This window comes from Balaenoptera musculus, chromosome 11 (assembly GCF_009873245.2).
Source record: "Balaenoptera musculus isolate JJ_BM4_2016_0621 chromosome 11, mBalMus1.pri.v3, whole genome shotgun sequence".
NCBI classification, from domain to species: domain Eukaryota; kingdom Metazoa; phylum Chordata; class Mammalia; order Artiodactyla; family Balaenopteridae; genus Balaenoptera; species Balaenoptera musculus.
The window spans coordinates 83,513,780-83,533,143 of NC_045795.1; the positions used below are offsets into that span (position 1 = coordinate 83,513,780).

Consider the following 19,364-nt stretch of genomic DNA (forward strand, 5'->3'; position numbering starts at 1 on the left):
TTTTACAATTATCATTTACTTGGGAAAATATTCATTTTGGTAGAGCAGAACACTGAAGAACTTGATTCAGACCAAGTTTAGGGCACATACCCACGTGTGTCTACCTTCTCTTTATTTGTCCTAATTAGGTTGCGGCTTTCATCTGTCCATTGTGTAGCTTGTGCACTGGAAGTGAAATCTTGTCCATCAGGTTAATGTGCTAGATAAAAACCCAGCAGAGACAAAATATATCCATGTTAACAGAAGATGCCTCTTCCTCTTCCTTAGCTCCAAAGGTGTTATTTTGACCTAATTTTGATGTTAACCGTGTTTATGAGGGCATTTTTCTAATTCAGAAGGGGAACCACAGAATCATTTCTTAAATTTGCATGGCTAGGAGACTAATTTCTAATTAGAAAGCCATATTATTTTAATCAGCCTTCCCCTGAGTAGCTTCAACAGGTAACAGTCATTAATACAAAGAGCATAAACCATCATTTAGAGCGGAGTCTTTCAAACGTCGGTGCTATTGACATTTGAGACGGGTAATTCTTTGTTATGGAGACTGTCCTGTCCATTGTAGGATGTTTAGCAGAATGCCTGGCTTCTGCCCACTAGATGTCATTCGCACCTTGCCATCCCACTATGACAACCAAAAGTGTCTCTAGACATTGACGAATGTTCCCTGGGGAAAGGGGCAAAATCACCCCCAATGGAGAAGATTTAGGGTAGTGAGTGGTCACTTTAGCTCTGCAGATCCCCTTATTTCTGTGCTTAGATCTGCATTGCAGTCCGATAAATTGGTGCAGTGGTCAACGGGATGCTTGGCAATTAACATGGCAGACAGTTTTGTTGGTCAAAGGGAAAATTAGCTTGACTGTCCAAAAACTGTAGACTGGGTATACGGTACTTTCCAGAAAACTATATTACTACACGTCGCAGTTGATCAGTCACTTAAGAAGCAGGTACTCTGTTTCACCTACTTTTATCTCATTTACATTTTACAAAACCCTGTGAGATGGGTGATATGATGGCCACTTTTCAAAGAGGGGCATCTCACCTCAGAGAGGTTAATATCATGTAGCAGGTCAATGACAGGCAGGTTCTTACCTGGGTCTCTGACTCCTAAGCCCCTAAGCCCAGGCTGTAAATGCCTGTACTGTTAATTTCTAAATTTGAGTATCCACACTTGGTTAGTGAGCAACTGGGTTTTTATTTGCTCAGGTTCAGAGATTAATTGAAAATTGCAGTTTCTAATTGGTTATTATCAGCAGGTTGATCCTGCCCCCCAACTACTACAATTAACATGCAATGTGAACCTCCTGTCAAAAACCTCCACTCAGACACAGCAAGACTTTCCTTTTTGTAAAGTCAGCAAGATAAGCTACACAAAGTGCCTTTCTACTTCTGTGCCTGGCTCAGAGTAGGCGCCCACAAAATTAAATTTTCCCCAGCAAAATATTCCAGCAGGCTCTACGCTGCCCACTCCTAACCAGCAAGTATTGGAAAAGCAGCCGAAGCGGGAAATCTTTTAGAGAACTCTCCAGAGGGTTATAAGCTGCTTTTTCAACTGGAAGTAATGAGGTTTGACCTCAGTGGAGTGCCCGATACGGTGTCTTGTTATCGAGATTTTAATTCCTCTCTCTTTTTGGCCAGCACTGCTGTCAGTCCAGGCAGTCTTCTCTAGTTTTTAACCCCTTCCCAATCTATTTCTTTCTGGGTTTCCCCCACTTCCACCCCACTTGTCCATCCATCTCTCGCCCCGTCTTGGGTTTGTGTCTCTCTCTTCCTGTTTCCATCCTGCCCCTTGTGTCTTGGTCTCTGTCTTATTCCTAGTTTTTGAGTTTTTCACCCTCTTTTTCTCTTTGTGTGAGTCTGCATTTATTAAATATATGTACATATAACATCGTCCTTTACATTGTAGTTAGAAAATATATTCTTGTCCTGGAGAAGCTTATAATAGAAGATATCTGTTCGATAAAGATCCAGTGATGACTTAGAGGGTTTTTTTAAAAAGCTAGTTGCATTTATCACTTGCCTATTGTTTATCTCTAACAAATTATCATAATAACACAATTGCACGTTTTGCATACAATTTGCATATGAAGCATAATACATATGATCTATATTTCTCGAGCCATGGAAACAATTGTTTTTAGCTTGTGGCATTGACTCTGAAGTCACATTCTTGGTTTATTAATACCTGGTAGTTCTTCCCAAATCTAAAATTCCAGAAGGATAGGAGGATAAAGCTTTGGAATCTAGAAGGGTTACCAGATGTCATACCAGCTTTGTAAGTTTTGACTCTCTGACTGTACAGTGCTGTATTGAGACATTTGAGCACCTTTCACTTTGCTATATTAAGTTGGACAAGAATAAAACTGAACACACACAGGGCAAGGCTGACCCTGAGAAGGTGACCTATTTCGTATAAAACCACTAAGTGAAATGACAGCTAATAATCAAAGTCACTATTTTTTATCAGTTCCTTAGCTAGAGGCCCTTGAAATGTGGTTCAAGGGCATTTTACATTATCACAATGCATTGTTCATATGCATATGTGTAGTAAGATATGTGTAATCCATTTTATGTACATGATTTAGATGCTGTCTTCACAAAGGAGCAAAAGACTGAGTGGAGAAGAGAGATGTGCCCTGCTGATCTGTCTGTGCTACCTGCCCCCAGCCCCAATCGTATCAGAGCAAATGTCACATTAACGTGTTGGAAAATATCTTATTCTGTGCACAGCCCGCCCCCATCTCTCTAGCTAGGAGTTTAGTTCATAGAGTATTTATTTAGAAGCCATGATAGGAATACGATGGCTGCTGGCTACCAATGAGGGGAAACACATTTGATTCTATCTTTATTTCATGGTATAATTTCATCTGTATGTTAGTGGTTATTTGAAAGAGTGAAATGTGTTGTATTGTGGTACAGCCTTTACCAGGTACCTCTTGATTACTAAACATTTTAATCATACTTAAAGGTTATCTAAATTTACTTTTCTCAGATGCAGAGTAAAATTCAGAGTGTATAATCAAGTAAGGGAAGGGCTGAATGACATAAAATCTCACCTGGTAATAATAGTTACAGAAATTATTTGAGTCAAGCTGGAAATGGGAAGTTTCTGCCATGGAAATAGTGAGGCCACCTATTTCCCAACAATTAATATTTAGAACTTTATTTCAGGGAGTGGGAAGAGGAAATGTCTTGGATCTCTTTCATCTACAAAAACGGGTGCATCAAACTCATGACAGTGAACTAGTTACAGGAAAATGCATATGTGGCAAAGGGAAGTCATTGTTGGGAAAAAAACAGGTTCATTGCTTGAAAATGTTCAATTCAGAATGAGAGACAAACACTCTTAAGATAGTTTAGGAAGGCTAAGTATTTCTTTCATTCTTTTTCTTTTTTTTAAATGTAAAGTTTTGTTCTTTTATGAAAGCCAGTGGGCTCCCTCTTGTGGCTTTGTGAAAGATTTCAGTTTCAAGGAAAATAGCTTTTTGGCAGTAAGGAAGTCATTTCTTTTCCAATAAGAAAACACTGTTAATTGCTTTTCCTTATAAAGAGAGAGAAAGAAATAAGGGAGAGAGGAAGAGAAGGAAGGAAAAAAGTTGACTTTGATGAAAAACGTGATTTGGTAACAAAGCCATGCCACATGTAACCCTACCTATAATAATAGCCAGTATTTACTGGGTGTCTTCTATAAGCTACTACATGTGCTAAATAATGAGTTTGCACATTATCCTTTGTCTCCATGCTCAAAATAAACCTATAAGCTGGGTAGCAGAGTGATTTTATGGGCGTGAGATTCTGCCTCCTTTCCTGTCTCTAAGGGGAACCCCCTAAGGAGACCGTATATCTGTGAATGAATGAAAAGGTAAACATCTCATCTTTTCCTATGTTAAAAAATATCTTTTTACATCAAATCATTTCTTTTAAATAAAGTCTGGAATAGGATATGGGTTTTAGCTGAATAACTCAGGAATCGTTCAACAATTCATTTCCATTACTCTTTTTCTCTCTCTAGTTACCTGTCTCTGGAAACTTGATTGACCTTTATGGAAATCAAGGCCTGCCACCACCGGGCCTCACCATCAGCAACTCCTGCCCAGCCAACCTTCCCAACATAAAAAGGGAGCTCTCAGGTAAATACCCAGCAAACGGGCCTCTTACTAGAGATTTTCTGTTAATTTTCTGGTAAGCAAAGTTATCCAAATAGTGACCTCCAGAAGTATTTCCAACTCGCAGACATACTTTTTTTAGGTCTATGCAGTGGTTAAAACATTGAGCCATATTTTAAGAGAGAGGATGTATCCTTGAAAATCTTTGTTTCCAGTATTTCTTGAGATACTGGGAATCAGGCTGCCGTAACTCCATGACACCCATTACTGTGTCTGTGGCTGCTGTCTCTTTGGGGTGAGGGCAGCAGGCAACACTTTCAATTATGAGATGTCTCTCCCCAGTCTGGTGTTTTCCTTAGTTGCTCGGCCCCTAGAAGCCTTTGAGTTTGAGAACCCTGGTCTGAATTTTCCTTTGACACACATTCAAGCCCACAGTTGGGATAGGGTAAGAATATATTTCTTACATCTTCAGATGCCTCCTGTTATTTTTGCTGTATCATGTGCAAAAGATTTATTACACGGAGTGAAAAAATACATCATCAGATGGAGCAATGGATATTGTTTGTTCTTGAGGCAAGTGTGAAATTACCTCTTTTGCCATTTTTGTTTAACACTTTAGGGAAGGCATTTGGCCATTAAAACATGATGAAACTGGATTAGAACTGGTATTCTACCATGCTGGGTTTTATGGCCTTCACCTCATCCCCCTTTTTGTTATTTGATCCTTGCATCCTACAGGATTGGGTGAATAGACTGAGACTATGGAATATAGATTTGGTGCAGAAAATTCCTGTTCTGTTCGAGGGTGTCTTTAAAAAAAAAAAAAAAACTTCAGAAAATTGTGGCAGGAGAAAGAAATTTTTTTTAAAAATCATTGATTTGGTTTAAAAAAGATGATTAATTAATACATAAAAACCATCAAAAGCCAACAAACCAGTAGATACCGTACAGGAAGGAAAAGTACAATGAAGTCTTAGGAAAGATAGCTAAATGAAATCTGTATTAAATAATGATAAAATATGGTTAGAGTGACATGTATAAAGTTCCTGAGTGCAAAGTGGAGTTTTGAATTATGTATATGATTGTTTCTTCAAAAAGAAAAGAAAACAACAGAGGCTGTGGGTAGGAGGAAGAAATAGATGAAAGGGATATACATTTATTAAATTTGTAAAAAAGCGGATATAACAGACAATATACTTCTAGAGTCACTGGTATCTTAGAAAATGCCCAGTACAGACTGGACAAGGGTAAACCAGCAGGAAAAGGAGAAAAGGGACAGGAAATGAGGTTCAGACCACTGATAGTTTGGGAGGCAGCCTAATGTAGACAAAAAAGAATAGGCTTGGGAGTCAGCAAATCTGATCTAAGAGGAAAAAACATTATCTTTATGAAGTCCAGTTTTCCCACCTGAATTAGGGTCCAGTCAGGAAGCAGAAACCACACAGGGATTGGAACAGGGAAGGTTTAAAATAATTATCAGTCATGTACAGGCAAGCAGCTGCTAAGAGAGGAAAAAACTAAAGAATACCCTAAGACTGCAGGGGAGTGCCCAAACTTGGAAGAGAACCCTCCTCCCCAAGGCCAAGAGGCCAGCCTCAGGGGGCAGGGTGTGGTTGCTGCCACTAGGTGGCAGAGACGTTCACTGGTTGCCTTGACCAGAGCTGGTCCACAGTTGGTGGATTGAGGGTGACAGGCAGAGAACCACAAGGTGGGGTGGGCAAGCTGAAAAAATAAAAAACAAAAAAGAAAACAATAAAAAAGTTAAGATACTGAAGCAGAGGGTGTGTGAATAAAAGCTGTCTGTCATGCTTCTATGTGAGAGGTAAAAAAAAAAAAGGAAATGATTTGGATTGATCTTCCTAATTGAAATAATTCAGCTTCTGAATTATTTATTTATATATCTATCTATATATATAAATACATATAATAATAGCCATATAATAAATATATGCTATAAGTAATGCTGAAAAGATTTCTATTTTGAAATAAAGTTCTGAAATGATAGTGTGATATTTTGGATATCACTTCTGAAAAGAAAATAACAGAGGTTCCTGAATCCCGGGATTAGTGAAGTAACATTTTTTTTCTTGTTTTATTTTGCTCTCTGTAAGGCAGAAAGTAATTCCTTATCACAGAGATCTCACCAGAGTTGCTATGCAAATAGACCTTTCCAAATGGAGTTGCTACTAAATGCCTCTGTACCCTATGCCTATTTTTGTTTTTATAAACTCAGACTAGTAAGTAGTTGCCCCTAAGAGTCATTGAATCATTTCATTCTAGCAGGTTCTGACAGAACCTGGCTCCAAGTTCTTAAATAATGAGTTCATTTCCATGAATCAGTTAGAGATCCAGTTTGGAAGCCTCTCGGCTTAGTTTTCATACCTTCGTAACATACCAAAGAAAGACTGAAAAGATCTATTGCCTGAAAAGAAAATTTGACTCCTGATAATACACTATCAACAGCAAATTCCCATAGTTTCTAGTTATTTATTTTTTTCTTATTCTTACCTGTATGTTTACAGCTTGTCAGACATCTTTGTTACTGGTCTTTTGCCATTTTGTAGAAGCTGAGTTTTTGCATTTATTTGATATATATTGCTTTTGGAAAAAATGCAAGCCTTTTAGAAGTCAAAAATTTTAAAACCCTATTTTTATTCAAGTCATATAAGTGTCCATTTCTTTAGAAAATAGGTGTTTTGTAATTTACACTATTGTATGCCTTGAACAATTCTAATTTCTAATGACTTCATTCACATGCGCAGCGCATATTTTTCCCACAGAGTCTGAAGCAAGAGCATTGGCCAAAGAGAGACAAAAAAAGGACAATCACAACTTAAGTAAGTTGGTTTTATGTTCATTATACTGGAGTTGATGTTTCCCCTTATATCAAAAAATTTCCAGACATTTTGGAGGAAAATTGGTTTCACCTGTTAAAGGTACATTTTATGGAAGAAAATTGTTTTCTGGAGAGACCAAAGTATATAATTTTCCCTGTATTTTAATCTCAGATCAAATTGAATTACACACACACACACACACACAAGTTTTCAGTATCTTGAGGAGTTTGTTGTTCTGTTTTTTGGGGGTTTTTTTTTGGTAAGAGGGAGTCTTGATCCCCAACTACCCAAATATAAGCTGCTCACACTGGAACTTATTTAAAAAAGGGGATTATGGGATCACCTTCTCCAGTGAGATGTAAAAGAAAAAAATTAAACATCTGGAGGGGAGTCATTGGGTGACATGAGGTAGCCTCCTAAATTTCTGACTTTGCCTGTGACTTAAAAAAAGAAGTTTTCTAACATTTAAAATTATTTTTTGTACATGCTTAAATTTACTCTTGGTCACATCTTTAAGCTTTTTCCTATGAAAAGTTAGGATTTTTTGTTTCACAAACAAGGGAAAGAGGCTGAAAATAAAAAAGGGATTGGGCTTGGAAGTAGAAAATAGTTTGTGTGTGTATGAATTTCTCATCTCTTGCCCCCTATCCTTTTTTTCTTAAATTGATTTTTAAGGATATAAGTTACGTATAAATACTTTGTCCTTATGAAAATGATAGAATAAGGCCAGAGTTCTCTGATCCCTAAAAATAATCATTGTTGGGTTTTTTTTCAATTTGCTGTTTGTCTTTCCAACCTCTTTCCAAGTTTTTAAGAACATACACCCTTACACTTGCATGCAGAGGTTATAATAGAATGGTTTTGTGTATGAGTTAACACAAACAGTATCGCATTGTCTGTATGTGTTACTGCCTGCTTTTTTACTCACCAGTATGTCCTGAAGACCTTCTGCTGTTATTCATCTAGATCTATCTACTTTTAAAAAACTGTTGCGTAGTATTCCACGGTGTAACTTGTGATATTTCATAATCTTCCTACTGCTAAGTGTTTATGTTGTTTCTAGTTTCTCCCTATTATAAACAGTGCTACAGTGAACATTTGCAGACACGCCTCTCTGTGTACAGGGGAGTTTGTTTCTCCAGATTAAATGCTAAGAAATGGAATCACTAGGTCCTTGGGGGAAGGAGGTTGTGTGTGCGTTTCTTCTTTTAATAGATCCTGCCCTTCCCAGTCCTTGTTTCACTTAGAAGAAGCTTTCCTCATCTTTTAACCAAGAGATTTCAACTAATATTTCTAAGGTCTCCTCTGGCTTCAAAGTAATTTTACTGTAAGATATTTCTTCTTTTAAAATACCTTAGAAATGAGATAATGATAATTTCTCCTAACTGAAATGTGGAAACTAAGTTGGATGCTGTCAAAAACATAATCCGCCTTTACTTAGTCACCTAAACGCTCAAGTTCAGGGTTGTCAGTAAAGTGTAAATATGATCAACTCTGAGGGCTATAAAACAACCTTAAGATCTCATTGAACTGTTGGAAATTAATACTCAAGTTTCAATTGCCCATTGGCATAGCTTTTCCTCTTCTAGGAATTTATCTTGTAAGAGTCCTTGCCAAAATGGGCAAAAGAATACATTCATTTATTCACTCATAGCTACTTTTTGAGCCCCATTATGTACAAGGCACTTTTCTACAGAAGTGAACCAGATAGACAGGTCTGCCACCCTGAGGAGCTTACATTAGAGTCAGGGGCAGACAGAATAGATGAGCAGTCAGATACACGCAGATGGTTTTTACAGCATAGGATAAGTACTGTGATAGGAGTAAAAAGTACACGCGAGCGTTGGCAAAAATAGTCATTATACCTTTGAAAAAGAGGGAGAAATTGGAAATAGTCTAAATATTCATCAGTAGAGGATTTGTACATAAATTATGGTACATCCTTATGAGAGACACTCAGTGCCTCTTAAGAAGAATGGGGTTGGTCTGTTTTACTTGTCTACAATGTATTACTGAGTGAGGAGAGCAAACTGCAGAATAATATGTATAGGGTCCCATTATGTAAAAAAGAAAACACTGTATGGGTGTGTGTGTGTGTGTGTGTGTGTGTGTGTGTGTGTGTAAGAAGATCTAGGAGTCAGCCTTATCATTGACAGTTTCGTCAGGCAAAAAATGTTGGGTGGTGTAAAGAGTTTGCTTTTACTTTTTTCTGTATACACTTTTGCATGTTTTGCAAATTTTTGCAAGCTCATACCACTTTTATAATTGGGGAGGGTAGGCACTGAATTAAAAATAAAATGCAGTACATACAAATGTTGACGATGAAAGGTGTCAGCAATATGCTGTCGAGTGAGAAAAGATAGATGCAGAATGGTTTTTAGTGTAATTCTGCTTTAACAATGTCATTCTTTATTCAATACATTGTTGGGGGCCTACTGTGTGCTAGGCTCATATAGGTACTCGGAATGCCTCAATGAATACACATATAAATAAATAAACAGACAAAAGTATGCAGATCTTAGATAGTATAGAGCTCTATAAATGAATGGAAGAAAGAAGTATGTAGATGTTAGGTGGCAGAAAGTTCTTTGAGGAGACATAGTGCAGACAAGGGGGTCAGGATGGGAAGTGGTGGTTCACTTCTAAATAGGTACTCAGGGAAGGCTCATGGGTAAATTTGAGTCACCTCACCTGAGGGAGGTGAGGGCCGAGCCATTCACGTATCTGCGGGAAGAGTGTTCCAGGCAGGTGGAACAGCAGGAGAAGGTCCTAAAGTGGGGAGTGTGTCTGGCTTGGTTGAGGAAGAGCAAGGCCCATAAGGCTGAGGGTGGGGGGAGCACAGGTGAGTCACCATAGAAAGTGTGGTCACAGTGGGAGATGAGTAGAAACGAGGTCAGAGAGATGGGAGCCCCCAGATCCTTGGAGGACGCCTTGAGGACTGGGTGTTTGTCTAGGTGAGAGGGGAGGCGACTGGAGGGTTTTCAGCAAGAGATTGACAGGCTCTGACTTACGTTTTAACAGCTTCTGTGTTGTAGTGAGACTAACGGGGGTAGGTAGTGATGGGCATGGGTGAAGCAGAGATACCACTCAGGAGGATTGCAATAATCCAGGCAAGAGATGATGGCGGCTTCTATTCAGGTAGCAGTGGAGGTTTGAAGCGGACGGTTCTGGAAATATTTCGAAGGTAGAGCGAGCAGATTTTGATGATGGATCAAGTGTGGGATGTATTGATTAAAGAAATAGAGGTACAGAATTGATGCCAAGGCTCTGGCCTAAGCAACTGGAAGGACGGAGTTACAGTAAGTGAGCTGAGAAAGCCCGTGGGTGGAGCTATTTGAGGGGGGAAGACCAGGAGCTCAAGTTTGGAATGCTGGGGCTGCCTGTTGGACCTCCATATGGAGACATCTGGTAGTCAGACTTATGAGTCTGGAGTTCCGGGGAGATGCCTGGGTTGCAAATACAAGTATGGGAGTCATCAGTGTATATGTGGTATTTAAAGCCATGAGACTAAATGTGGTCACCAGGAAGTGAATGTAGACTGAGTAGAGTCCTAAGAACTGTGTCCTGGGCGTACATCTAGGCCACGTGTGTGTTTATTCTTAGAGCATAAAAATAATCACAAAGGATATATAACAGATTTTACAGTGGTGGTATCTGGATCATCGGGGAGTTTTATTTCATGTGTTTCAGTATTGTTTGTTTTTTTTTACGATTATTATATTCTTGGAAAAAGTAAGAAAACATGTCATGCTTCAGAGTTTTGGGGGAAGTTAGCTAGAAGATCAGAGGTCCAAAAATTTCTTCTTTGGAGCCATTTAGTATCACTTACTGTTTCTATTTTATAAAAGTCTGATAATAAGACAGTATTATACATAACTGATTTAATCATAGAAATAATCACTCAGCTAAGAAAAAATGCAATATATATTGAGAAAGTAGTGAATAATATTATTTATCTAAGTGTGCACAATATTAGTGAGTCAAATATAAATATATATTAGGTTTTAATATGTGTAAAGTAAAATATTCATATCTTTAATCCAATTTATTAGACTTTAAGTTATTTGGAATTTATTTGTCAGACTAGGTAAATGAAAAACATTTATTAACTCATATGCCTGCTATTTCACCCTCCCGTAAGAAGATCATAATTTAGTTAAACATACAGCTGGATTTATAAAAGAAGAATGCTGTTAGGATGCATGGTATAGTTAAAGATGCTTGACTTCTAGGATTATTTTATTCAGTACTGTAACCCCTGGACACATCTGCCTATTGAGCACTTGAAATGTGACTAGTCCAAATCGTGGTATGCTGAAAGTGTAAAATAGACACTGGATTTTGAAAAGTTAGTACAAAGAAAAGAATATTAAATATCTAATTTATAAATTTTTATATAGTTTACATGTAGAAATTATAATATTTTGGATATATTGAGTTTAATAAAAATATTAGGGCTTCCCTGGTGGCGCAGTGGTTGAGAGTCTGCCTGCCAATGCAGGGGACACGGGTTCGAGCCCTGGTCTGGGAGGATCCCACATGCCGCGGAGCAGCTGGGCCCGTGAGCCACAATTACTGAGCCTGCGCGTCTGGAGCCTGTGCTCCGCAACAAGAGAGGCCGTGACAGTGAGAGGCCCGCGCACCGTGATGAAGAGTGGCCCCCACTTGCCGCAACTAGAAAAGCCCTGGCACAGAAACGAAGACCCAACACAGCCATAAATAAATTAAAAAAAAAAAAAAAAAAATATATATATATATATATATATATTAAATTACACCTCTTTCTTTTTACTTATTTAATGTGACTACTAGAAAACTAAAAATTACATATGAAACTTGCATTATATTTCTCTTGGGCAATACTGGGCTAGAGGAGGGGGTTTTGTATGACCTGTAGCCTAAGAATGTTTTTTACATTTTTGACTGGCTTTCAAATATCAAAATAAGAATAATATTTTGTGATATATGAAAATTATATAAAATCCAAATTTCAGCATCCAATGTTTCTTGCTAGTAAAATAGATACAAAAATTGTATCTAGTTAATATTAGTACATTTTGAATTTTGTTAACACAAAATTTGTGGAAATCTGTTTTCTCTCTTGCTGTGTAAGTACCTAATAATCTGCTTAATTTTGCTATTTGGCCCACAGAGTACTCACAATCAGACCCTTTGCAGAAAGCTTGCTGCCCCTGGTCTGGAGGATCAGGGTTGAGTTCAGGCTGTTCTCCACTTACTGCTGGGTGTCCTTGTCAGGTCCCTAATATCACCAAGGTAGTTTTGTCATTTGTAACTGAGGATGGTAACTCCAATTTCAGGAGTTACTAGAGTCAAATGAGAAATTACAGTCTCAGGGCTTCGTAAATGATAAAGTTCTATACAAAGCTAGCTCATTTTTTAAAGGGCTTTATCCTCAGTACCAAAACTAGGAAAATAACCAGGAAATACGGATTCAAGTTTCTGTTGTCCTGACCCAGCAGAGTTAATATGCACATGCCTTTAATGAGATATGCTAAATGCGTACATGTCACCATTACTAATAGCCCTTTCCTGTGCTCTTTTCTTGAAGTTGAACGAAGAAGAAGATTTAACATAAATGACCGCATTAAGGAACTAGGTACTTTGATTCCCAAGTCAAATGATCCGTGAGTACAATTGCATTGTATATTTTTTCGTACTTTAATGTTTTTTCATATGTTGCAAAAAGCACACAGTTATAAAAACTAAAGAAGTACCCCCTCTCCCTTTGGTTCCATTTGTGAATACTTCTTGCACCTTTCTTTTGGTTAGTCTCATCAAACTGAAATTTCAAGAGAAATGAACTGAATTGTTCAAAAGTATTATTGGACATGAGCTGTTCAGCTTTGGATGTGAGGAGGTGACTTCCTGAAATCTGAGAATCCTTGGCAACTAAACACCGAACTACTAAAAAAATTCTTTTTATCAGTTCATGCAGGACAGAGATTTCAGTAGCTGATAAAGCAAGATTTGTTAGCTATTTGTTTGCCAACAACCTCATACAATATCTGTAGGCACGGAGAGCTGATATTGGAGATTTCAAGTTTAACAATATTCAGCAGACAAAAGGTCAATTTTTTTCCCAAAAATTACATGCCCTTTGTTTTACCAATCTAGGAAAAAGTAATTTTTAATCCTCTTATAAGCACAGGTCAGCTAATTTGGATTTCAACTTTCAGTCTCTCATGCCACTCTTTCAGAGATAACGGTTGTAAAGATAATTTTCCTACCAGCAGTGTCAGCAAATAGGACAACAAATACACAATTTTTATCCATTAGAAATTGGCCCATTTGAAGTAAGGGGCTCTAAGATGTATACATTTTAATGGCTCCCACAGGCGGTCTATGAAATTAGCCTTTGAATATGACCTTTTAGCTACCTAATAAAATGTAAAGATGAAATCAAGCATTATTCATGCAAGGCTTATTAAATTTGCTATTCACATTATTGTCAGGGAATTTGTGACAAAATAAAATAAAACCATTGCCCATTCTAAGGTGGTTTTGATGAATGTTCAAGCGCAGTCTCCATCATCAACATTTCGCCTTCCCAGGTTTCAAGGAAAGCTGTTTTGAAACTCAAAACATTCAAAATCTCAGTTCTGCAGCACAAATGCATCCTACGAAGGGGCTGTGACCTTCATTTCCTATAGTCAGTCTTGCATGATAGTTGAAATTGAATTCCCATTTTCCTATTCTTTATCAGCTTTCACTTTTTAGCATATTCTTTTAAACTGCAGCACGTGGATCTCTTTAGCAACATATTATGAAATTATGGGGTTGCAGTGAAAGCCTCTATTTGCATATCTTCTTTCTCTGTTGTATTAGAATACTTGTGTGTTTATAATCTGAACTGATAACAATCTTTAATTGTAGGCATTGTTTCAAGCTGAAATGGACTGCAATCTGTATGGGGGGTTTCCTATACCAGGTTTCTGGAACAGACTTTGGGGCTGCTATAGAGACATAGTCTAGCTGATCACGGTCTCGGCCCCATCCCCTCTCCTGCCCTAGAGTAGATCTGCTTTTATTGACTTATATATTAGGGATCTGTTTACACTTCTGTGTAAAAAAAGGGCCGCTCTCGTTGCAAAAAAAAAAAAAGTTTGGAAACCCCAAAGCATAATTGATTAATTGGGTCTCACAAGGAAGTAAAACCCAAGAAAATTGGTTGGAATAGTCTCTTCTTAAAAACGGAGTGGCTGCTTGCGTGTTTCAGTACTGGTCTCTCACCTTACTGGCCTAGTGAAGGCATCTTTCATTATAATTTTATTTCTCTCTGGCGGCTGAAGTTTCTGTTATTCTCTTCTTAGCCCTGAACATTAAGCGGGTTGCCTTTGTGCTCACTCTGAGTATCTCAGGACACCTCCCTGGGTTGTAATCTTTGGTGCCCAGACCCCAGGGATCAACCCCTGGGAATTCCCTGGGGGCTGTAATTCAGCATCCCATGGGAGAGCTTCTGTGTTGTTCTTCGTCTAACCCATATGAGGATCAATTACTTGGTGGCTTGTTTTAATGGCCCTCCATTCACATGTCCCAGCTGATACTTCGATCTCCTTTTAGCAGCTATAGATTATGGGGTAGGAGGTTTTCCATACATTAAATTGTTTTTGTTTTCATCATTGTCATTATCATCATGAATATTTTCTATAAAAGAGCTCAGGTTAATTTAAAGCACTATAAAAATATTACTATTAGTTATAATTCTATTCTATAATTGTTTTCTGGGGTGCTCTAGACTTTTCAACTCACTTTTACCTACATTTTAATGGCATTCTTAATGTTCTCATATAGGAATACAGTAGCGCTATAGTGTTTAAAAACTGAAAGGCACCAAGCTCAGGCTACCTGTGTTTGAATTCCAAAACAGTCCCCTACTAGATGTCTGTCTTGGGGAAGAATTCTCATATTTCATTTTTCTCATCTGTTAAAAAAAAAGGGGGAAGGAGGATCAGAATATTCCTACCTAGTCTAGTTGTTTTGAGCACTCAGTCACATAAGAGGAAGAGTAGTTTAGGGCGTGGGGTCTGGCACCAGATTCTTCAGGCTTCCTGGCTGTACCACTTCCAGGCTGTGTGACTTTGGGCAAATTACTTAACCTCTCTGTGCCTTTGTTTTCCAGTCTGTAACATGGGGATAATATTAGTGCCTACCGATTAACGTTGTTATGGTTAAATGACCTGTAAAGCACTTTGAAAAGTACCTGTCATGCAGTAAATGCTGTTTAAAGATAGCTATGGTAATTACCACGTTAAGTCCTTAACACAATGCCTGCTCCATTGTTTGAACTGCATTCTAAACTTTTCCCAGCATATTCATAGAAAGTGCCTCCTTTGATTCTAACAACATACCTATGAGCCTGCTCATACAAGCATGGTATCACTGTTTTGTAGATGAGGAGGTGGAGATCGGAGAGAGGTTGATATTCATGGGAATATTCATGATAAAACCCAAGGATGCCATTTTTATGCCGCATACAATCAAGTAGTGGGATCTCACAGAATTTTTTTTTTAATCATAACTTATTCTATCTGAGTGAGTTAACTTTTATAGTCCTAGAAATCTATAACTACTGAATATAGTGTTTAAGAGTATTGACTTTGTCATCAGCAGACCTAAATTTAAGTCCTGACTCCACCTTCACGTAGCTCTGGGACTGAAGGCAAGTTGAATCGTCTCTGATTCAACACGTGCACAACGTCCCTCTGACTCCAGGTGCCTGTCCGGGTAAAAGAAGATAACGTAGAAGTTATGGGTGGACGGTGTCCAGCGCGTTGCCAGCACTCAATGAATGATAGCGATTCTCAGCTTCTAATTGTTATCTCGTCTTTAGAAACTGAATGCTCTGAATATTGAATTTTCATGGAGCCTCCAATCCTAAAACAGTCTGTTTCCTTCCATTTTCATCCCAGAGACATGCGCTGGAACAAGGGAACCATTTTAAAAGCATCTGTGGACTATATCCGGAAGTTGCAACGGGAACAGCAACGTGCTAAAGAGCTTGAAAACAGACAGAAGAAGCTGGAGCACGCCAACCGGCACTTGTTACTCAGAATACAGGTACCAGGCGTGTGCAGGGTGAAGGTGACTACATGTTAGTGACTTGAAGATGGGAGAAGAAGTATAATGAGCCATGAGGGAGTTGATTTATGTGATCCTAATATAGTCTGTACTCATTATTTGTGGATTCCGCTTTGTGATTTTTGTTTCCTCGTAAAAATTTATTTGAAACCCCCAAATCGACACTTGTGGCACTTTCACGCTCATTTGCAGACATGTGCAGCATGGCAAATGTGACTTGGCTGGTGCGTTTGCTCCTAGTTAAGGTTGGGCAAGGCGATGCTCTGTCTTCTTGTTTCAGCTCATACTGAAACAAGTGTCCTTTTTTGCTGTCTATTTAGTGCCATGTGTTTCACATTTTTGTGGGTTTTTTGGGTGATTTGCTGTTTAAAGTGGCCTCTGAGCATGGCCCTGAAATGCTTTCGCATCTTCCTAAGCACAGGAAGGCTGTGATGTGCCTTATGGAGAGAAGTTTCATTCCGGCATGAGTTGTGGTCCTGTTGGCCTTGAGTTTAATATTAATGAATCAATGATATGTAGTTAACAAGGTGACTTTAAACAGAAACACGCATAAAACAAAGTTACATGTTGATTGGTTGGTGAAATGTTGTGCGCAGATGCTTGCAGGACCCTAATCCTCTGTTTCCTCCAGGAACAATGGTTCGGCATTCACTAATTCAGTGTTCATAGCAACTCTGTAGCACGTCTTTGGCCATTCATGCTCCTGTGACAAAAACACCATAGACTGGGTGGCTTACACAACAAACATTTATTTTTCACAGTTCTGGAGGCTGGGAAATCTATGATCAAGGTACTGGCAGATTCGTTGTGTGATGAGGGCCTGCTTCTTAGTTCATAGATAGCTGTCTTCTTGCTGTAACTTTACAGGGCAAAAGGGATGAGGGACCTCTCTGGGGTCTCTTTCATAAGGACCCTTATCCCATTCATGAAGGCCTCCCGCTTGTGACCTAATCACCTCCCAAAGCCCTACCTCCAAATACCATCACATTGGGAATTAGGTTTCAGCATATAAACTTTGGGGGGCATAGACTTCAGTCCATAGCCATAACTACTACAAATCATGAGAATTGAGAGTAGTTGTTAAATACAAAGATACCTTAGTATTGAGTGGGGTGCAGTCCATGGTCAAAGCTCATGTTTATAGGGAACCTGGGACACCCAGAAGATCTTATCATCAGGGTATAAATTTTAGAAATAGTTACAGATAATGAAGTTATACCATATGTATCTTTAGCTTACACACTCTTAAAGGGAGAGATACTAATTTTAATTATACGTGTAATTCATCTGTCATTCCATTTAAGGAGTGTACATACCAACGTAACCATGAGATGGGGGATCCCTGCCATATCAGCTCCTGGTGCTTCGTCATCACTTGGCTTTTCATGCTGAATATAAAGATGCAACTTCCTCTGGAACTGTCTTGAAGAAGAGAAAGAAAAACTGACTCCTTGCTAATGACTAGAGGAGTTGGCTAGGGTTATTTTAATTTACTTGCTGACTTTGAACACAACCAGCCCGTAAGGGTCGATGATGTTGTGTCTTCTTCTTAAGTAGATGGACCCACTTGTACCCAGTTTCGCCATAGAGCAATGGTTGATTTTCAGGTTTCCAATGCAACTAATGATGGAGTGGCAGCGTAGAGTATGGCACTTTAGAGACTGCCTGGTGGTGGTTATTCCCCGATGTTGAACTTATTTAACAGAGTCATTGACTTCTGATTTCCAAGCTTGTTAATACCCCACAACACTGTGGACATTTCTAGATGTCACATCTCTCATTTCATGGCAGTGATCTTCAGCCCTGGGTCAGAGAGACAGAAGATGGTTCTCCTCTAGGGGGTGCCTTTTGGAATCTTGGTAGTGAAACAGAGGTTATGTGTCACTTGAAAATCCCCCTTCCCTGCTTTCTCTGTTTTTGGCTTTTGCTGCTGGTTTTATGTTCCATCTCTTCAGTAATCAGACACGGGTCTTTAGTCTCTTGTACTTAGTATATATACCTATTTATAAAAGCAACTCGTACTAATGCGTCATTTCTTTATACAAATAATAAAATATAATAACTGTTTTGAAAGACAGGCTAGGTTTTGTTTTAAGGTTTCAAACGTATATATTCGTGTGAAATACGAATACCGTGAAAAATATGAATTGGAAGTTGCATGGTGACGATGTCTTGGGTTTCTTCCAATGTCAGTGAAGCAGCCTTTAGAACTTCTGTGTATCATGGAAAACATTATTAATTAGGAAAGCTGTGCTGTGCAATGAGCCTGAGTTCTCTAGGTGAGATCTATCACATTATTTAGCAATCTAAGTAACACTTTATTCAGCTGGTAAACATTTTAAATTAAACAACAAAAGATTAGAGTAAGATGGATGCCTCTCTTAACCCAACTCTTTTTTTATTTACGACACACGACACGTGTGAGAGCGCTGTTCTTATTACGTGGGCGTAGGTTTCCAGTTGTGCATGTGCTCAGCTTGGGCCTAAGGGGTTCCTTTCGTTTTCACCCTAAGTGATACATGCAAAACTGTTCACAGAATAAAGAGCATGAAGCCTTACTGTCACTGGGACTGCAATTTTGTTAAGCAGCCCAGGGCTTTGAAATGATGCCCAAGGAGACTTGCGTGTCTGGAGACTGTGTGAAGGAACATGCAGATACTGGTGTGACATCTCAGCCTCCCATCTCTTGTACTGCATCTCGAGGAAGACCTTGCTAATCAAACATCCTTTAATACAGGCTGAACACAACTTTTCAGGAACATGTGTTTCTAGGCTTGTGGGCAAAGGTTGAAAGGTTGTGTCCTGTTGGAGAGTACATTTCCCCCTCTCATGATGCAAGGTGACTTGCTTCAAATGTATATTCTGTTATTTTTATTGTACCACAAACATAGGAAGATGGCATTGGCTTGTAGAAGCAAATTGCTCTTCAGGATCAATTGGGGTCTTTACGGTTCATTGTAGGAGGGTGGTCTAGGCATACTCAGAAAGGGAAAAGGAAAAGAGCTTGTTTGGAAGGTATTTGAAATGAGGCACTGGGGCAAGTCTCTGACACTCAGGAAGTGAATTAGGCACCTAGGGCTGCCATTACGAATACCACAGACTAGACAGCTTACACAACAGAGATTTATTTTCTCCCAGTTCTGGAGACTAGAAATCCAAGATCAAGGTGTGGGTAAGGTTGGTTTTTCTGTGGCTTTTGTCCTAGGCCACCTTTTCCCTGTGTTTTCCCAATCTTGTGGCTTTTCCTATGTGTGTGTCTGCGTCCTCATCTCCCCTCACCGATATTAGATGAGGACCTACCCTAAGGATCTCATTTTAACCTAAT

The 19,364-nt window shown here is 38.8% G+C and overlaps 1 protein-coding gene across 9 annotated transcripts in view; it reads left to right on the top strand.

Moving 5' to 3' along the window:
- The window catches only part of MITF (melanocyte inducing transcription factor), a 223,818-nt gene that overhangs the window by 199,116 nt on the left and 5,338 nt on the right, over window positions 1–19,364 (top strand). For 6 of the 9 annotated variants that reach the window (XM_036868091.1, XM_036868096.1, XM_036868099.1 and 3 more), the window contains 4 exons: window positions 4,010–4,127; window positions 6,866–6,940; window positions 12,510–12,585; window positions 15,871–16,018. In XM_036868091.1, the coding sequence (XP_036723986.1) occupies window positions 4,010–4,127; window positions 6,866–6,940; window positions 12,510–12,585; window positions 15,871–16,018 (417 nt within the window). The remainder of the gene's footprint in view (window positions 1–4,009; window positions 4,128–6,865; window positions 6,941–12,509; window positions 12,586–15,870; window positions 16,019–19,364) is intronic. The other 3 variants (XM_036868092.1, XM_036868100.1, XM_036868095.1) reach the window with 1 other exon arrangement.